The sequence below is a fragment of the Aristolochia californica genome, unplaced genomic scaffold, assembly GCF_029961685.1.
Source record: "Aristolochia californica isolate CCGP_79_NKW_82.1479 unplaced genomic scaffold, dmAriCali1.0.hap1 SCAF_8, whole genome shotgun sequence".
Taxonomy (NCBI): domain Eukaryota; kingdom Viridiplantae; phylum Streptophyta; class Magnoliopsida; order Piperales; family Aristolochiaceae; genus Aristolochia; species Aristolochia californica.
Genome location: NW_027182279.1, coordinates 38,292,559 through 38,298,410, shown reverse-complemented (window position 1 = coordinate 38,298,410; position 5,852 = coordinate 38,292,559). Strand labels below are relative to the sequence as shown.

General features: G+C 39.3%; 1 protein-coding gene across 1 annotated transcript; it reads left to right on the top strand.

Annotated features, from left to right (window-relative positions):
• Positions 1-456: 456 nt before the first annotated feature.
• On the top strand, positions 457-2,956 carry LOC137939296 (protein OCTOPUS-like). The gene has a single exon (XM_068784565.1). It carries the CDS (start codon positions 1,150-1,152, stop codon positions 2,623-2,625), a length of 1,476 nt encoding a protein of 491 aa, XP_068640666.1. The 5' UTR covers positions 457-1,149; the 3' UTR covers positions 2,626-2,956.
• Positions 2,957-5,852: the final 2,896 nt, after the last annotated feature.

The following is a 5,852-nucleotide window of genomic DNA, read 5'->3' as shown; positions in this document are numbered from 1 at the left end:
TAAAGAGGCATAATCTCATTTCATAGAAGGCATATGGTAATAAAGAAGCGATATAAAGGGTAAAAAACGTAAATATTCTTATAATGGGAGGAATTTTGGAAAAGGAATTTGATGATTAAATATGGGTTTATATTTTTTAATTATAATTTTATATGGATTAATAAATATAAATATCTTAAAATTATCAGTTAGGAAAATAAAATTTTTAATTTAATTAATTATTTTATAATAAATTATGGACCCAATTTAACATGATATCAATATAACAAGAAAAGAGGACTTAAACGTAAATTTAGACAATGATGAGGGTAAAAATGTCTTTCCAACATATTATCTCTATTTCTCCGTTGTAGCATCCTCCGGCCTCTAAAGAATTTAGGGCTTTTCTTCTACTTCTAGCACGACCGAATTGCAGAGGTTTTAGGTTCTTGCGACGATTTGAAACCAGAGATTATTACCTAAAACGCCGAGACTAGGGTTTTGATAGAAAAAGAAAAGCACTTGTTTGTAGTGTTCTTGGACATTGATTTGCTATACTTATTTTTTGAACTGGAACTGGAAAGATCGACTTCCTGCTGAAATCTCTGTAGAAATCGGATTTTTTAGTCGTTGGAAACTGGTGGGAGTAGACATTCGGCTACTTTTAACCACTTGGAGTGGTGTATCTGGCATTCTACTGAAAAGTGGAGAAGTAAGAGTTTGCAGGCGTTTGGTATGTTCTTGTTTGTTGAAGTCAACTTTGGCTCCGGGCTTTGATGGTTTTTCTGCGGATTACACGAAAGTGGGTGGTTGGGATTTATCGGGTTTAGAGTGGAAATGCAAGGAATGATTGTGGAGGAAGTTGGGTGACAGGAAGCTTTCTCTGAAGTTTCACAGGTTTCTGAGCTTGAATTCGTTGGCACATAGACGCTCATGTCTTCTTGCTGAAGTAAGCGGCCGCTTGGGTTGCATTTATAATCCGAAGTAGTGTTCTCCTTCTGTTCCGGAGGACTTATTTGTTTTCTATATGCTTCTCCTGGTCGAGCCATGGGGATCTATAGTGGAGGAACGGTTTTCACTTCTGTTTCTTATCAATTTTGCGATTTTTCAGGCTCTTTAGAACGTATTTGAAATTCAACTAATGCAGCAGGAGGGCTCGTCGCCGGGAAGATGAATCTGGGCAGTAGCAGTTTAACCCGGTGTGGGAAACACCCTTCACAGATTTTTACCGGCTTCTGCTCTTCTTGCTTAGTCGAAAGATTAGCTAGTGTTGATTCAGTACAGAGGAGCCCAAAACCCAGATTTGGTGACCTGCAGAAGCCGGCAGACTGCAATGTAGTCGCTCCTGAACTGCAAAGGGATTCTAGTGATATCCGGGTAAGGAGAACTCTTTTGTCTCTATTTCAATTGGATGATAGTTTGGATAGTGAGTGTTCCTCAAACATCTGTAAGGTGGAAAATTCTGTTATTGATCTTAAATTAACCGAAAACGAAAATGAGCATAAAAGTGTTGGAAGGGTGTCTGTCATTAATTCCACAGTAAGGTTCTGTCAGGAGCCAGATGCACCTCAGAGTGATAGAGTCGGTGAAACTGAAAGCAGACCTGGAGCTAACGTGTCTATGGAAACTCAAGCTTGCCGCTTAGATCTTAATGTCAATAGTGTAAATGTGGAGAAGAGAGCTTCCATGGAGAATGAAAACTCAAAGTATAGAGGTGGGTCTTTTTGGTCAGGTTCGACCTTCTCAAGAAAATTATTGAGATGGAGGTTGTTAAGTGCTTGCACGAAACACTTGATGCAGGATAAGCATTATCATGGAAGTCTGAGTGTGAACCAATCTGAAACAAACCAGAATTTTCGACATTCTTGTGACCAAAAGAGTTCCTGTGATTCATGTAAGGTCCACTGGGAGGATCCACGGCATTCATGGGATGGGGTCATGATGGGTAAGACATTTGCACCCACCTTTATGGGAATAGAGGAAGATCCAAATTCTTCAATATTCTACAGCAGGAGGAGTTTGCCTGAGGGTGCAACAATGGATGAATCTAGGCTGTCCACTGATACGAAGGATATGTACAAAACTAGCACTACGACTTCTTATGAAGAGAAGGCTGTTTCTGTTGGATGTATAGGAGAGCCTAATGGGGAAGACCAATATGAGGAGGCACGTCAAGATCTCCCAATACCTAAGATTAGGAGGAGAAATCATGGGTGGAGTAAGGTCTGGAATAAGAATATAACCAGCCCCTTGAGGGATTTGATTCACAAACGCGAGAATGTCTTGGAAAGGTCCTTATCTGAGTCTTGGCAAGAATCTCATAAGGAAAAAAATGTTGAATCTATAGGAGCAGAGAGTAAAGTGAAACTCCCACTCCCTGGGAGTAATACAGGTTCTGTCAGAAGGCAACAGAGTTCAGTTAGAAGCAAAAATATTAGCTCCGGTGAAATGCTGAGGCTTAAGCCCGATCTTCAAAAGAAGAAGAAAGAATTCTTGTTTGGTCGGAGCCAAAGTGTTCATTACTCATCACCAGGAAACTTGGATAGTGGACTTTTGCGATTTTATTTGACTCCTTTGAGGAGTAGTCGAAGGGGTACGAGGAGGACAACATCTCGATCTTTGGCTAGAGGTATTCTCGGTTTCTAAAGAATCTGAACATATGGTAGTTGTCGCTGCAGGGCTGTGTAATGGTTACAGTTTCTTCTTTTTTGTGCGTCAATCGGTCTTGCCACTGGGCATTGGAGAATCAAAATTGGTAGTGTCTTAATACTGTCCCACACTCGGAAGATTTGGGAAAGGAAACGCTCAGCTCATGCACCAGTCAAGTAGGGCATACATGTTTTTTTGTTTTGTTTTTGTAAAAATACAGTTTTAACTGTTTTTCTTATTTATGCAAATTAATTCAGTGAACTGTGACAGAAAGATTTACCTTCTGAAGACTTTTTGTATGTTGTAATCTTAATTGATCAACTAATAATGGGAATGTGAACAACAAATTTCTGATTGGTTTGCTTCTTTGATCATATTTTTTAATGCGAATTTCTACTGTTTCCAATTTCAGTATTCATTGCTCTATGAACTATGAACCGATTTATGAGTTGAACATCAACCTAATTTATCGGAAGAAGTCTCCGAAGAAACCCATCCTTCTAAATGGTGTGAATCTTTCCTGTCTTAAAAAGAATAGGAAGTGGAATTACTTTTTACTTGTTGATCTCATTTGCCAATGAATTTGCATTTCTGAAAAAACCCATTTTTGGGAGTTCGGAGCTGAAGATCTTCATCCACCAAATCTGGTTTTTTCTTTGAAATAATTTTCCAGAGAGACATTTTGTGAAGTTGCATTCTTCCCAAAATGAAGCTACTAACTAACTACCCTTGTTCTTCTCATTTTGGACCAGAGTAAATAAATTACAAAATAACCAAAATGAAGCTATTTCTGACAAGAGGTTGATGGGACTTAGTAGGTTTCAACTTTTCTGGATTTGCTTCTTCCACCATGTTTGCCTTCTTTACCTGAATCATTTTTTAGTTGAAGAAAATCACAATCTTCTATCAGATTACTAGGCTCTTGGGCTCGTTTTGCTGAGATCACCCAAAAAGAACAAGTATTTGCATATTGCAGATTGATTACAGGGTTCCTTGATCTGCACCCTTCACAAGTGATACAGAACCGACCTGTTAGACTAGTTCATTCCATTGGTCTCACAATTTTTTTGGTTCTCTAAATTTTTCCATCAATGCAGCAGCCACTGAGCCACATAGGCATCGATCCTCTTCAATCAACCTTCACCGCTTCCCAATCTCAGGTCTGTAAATCGTCCACAGCTCAAGCTCCATAATTTATTTGGAACCCAAGCACCCACCCTTGAGTTGGCTTCGTCTCCTACGTCTCCAATATGATCGATGCACTCGCCGACGGCGGCCATAGGGAGCTTCAGCACCAACAACTCACTGCGTAGCCTTCTGGATCGAAAAAGGTGCCTGAGGATTGCCGTGACTGGACAAGAAAGCATCTAAACCAAAACACATTTACGTTCCATCATTTTCTTTGTCCTATCTCCAATGTCCATAGTTATTTCTACTGCTTTTCTGTGACGCTGTGGCCTCTGCTCCCCTCGTCCTACCTGCATTAATATTCCCTTTTTGACGAAAATGGAAGCCGTAAAGGGAGAAAGGTTTGGTTGGGTCGGGGTAGGTAGCAACAGGGAAGACGGGTAGATCGGTAGATTTACCCCCGTCGTGCTACCAACCACACAAATCAGCATAAAAAGATTTGATATATGTATCGGATGTCTATCGGGTGTATATCGGATGTATCAAAGACAATTATAATTCTATTAAAAGTTACTTAGAATGTCTTTTGATTAAATTTTGTTTATTTTAATTAGTGAAATGACACCATTGCTCTAAATAAATTAAAAAATTTGATAAATGTTACAATGAGACCTCTATCTAAGCCTATTCAGAGTAACTTTTGGGATTTCAAGAGCTCATTGTCTTCTTGGATCTCTAATGCCTTCTCATAAACACCCTCATATTCATTTCTTGATTTTTCATGGGCATACAACTTTGCAAATTTGTCATCGAGCTTATCATTTTATCTCTCTAGCTTTTTTTCTAATTTTGAAGAACTCTCCTAATTTAAAGAAATAATTTCTTCTTTGAGATTGTGAGTTGCACACTGAGTTCTTTATTTTCTTGGGTTTTTGTTTTCAAGGAAATCTTTAATTCGTCTAACAAGAATGGTAATTTTCCCAAGTCGGGTTCTTCACCATTCTCACCATCAAATTCATCATCAGAATTTGGAGATGATATTACCAACTAAGAATCGGTGCCCAGATGAGCACTCTGAAGTGGGAGGAGCAATATTTTTTTTCCTAGAGTAGTTTAACTTTAGTTTGTTCCATATTTATCAGCTAATTTGTAGGATCAAACCTTAATAGCTACATCATTACTCAATGCATTGAACAATAGTCTCATAGCCATTATATTACCATTTACTTTGGAAATATCTTTCTCATCTCAATCACTTATAATTTTAGGAATCATTTTCTCTTTTAATTTTTGAATGGGAGATGAGGTCTTTCACAAATAGATTTATACGAGTCTATGCTCTCCAATTGAATAAATATTTTCATTTTATACCTTTCCAATATTGATATTGAGTTCATCAAACATTGGAGGGGGAAACGGGTCGTGGTCGTCTAAGAATGTGTTAAGCACCTAGCCAATACTACCCAAAAGACCGGCCTGTTAGGAGCGGAAGATATAGGTACTCAACCCAGGACCATAACTGCCTAGCCCATACTAGGGTCGTGTTATGGGCCAGCCCATACCAATCCATAACACCACACCCCCCATCGCGAGCCAACGACCACGGCGGCACACCGACACTGACCCGACCCAAGGATTACACGAGGACCTATCAGTATTCACGCCTTTGTGCGCTTAATCCAGCCTATGCGCCCACCGAGATTTGAACTCGCGACCGAGCGCTAGCTCTGATACCAAATGTTAAGCACCTAGCCAATACTACCCAAAAGACCGGCCTGTTAGGAGCGGAAGACATAGGTATTCAACCCAGGACCATAACTGCCTAGCCCATACTAGGGTCGTGTTATGGGCCAGCCCATACCAGTCCATAACAGAATGTGATGCTCTAATAAGTTGTTCTATCTAAATACTCCTAAGATAGTGTGGGTTAATGTGCTACTATTTTATTTCTCAATTGCATTTAATTGTGTAATATAAATATTAAATCCAGAGTTCAGGTACAACCATTTGCACAATAAATGCACAAGGATTTATAGCGGTTCACAATCATCTCAGTGGATTGCTACTCCAATCCCAAGGTGTTTCCAACTCATAGT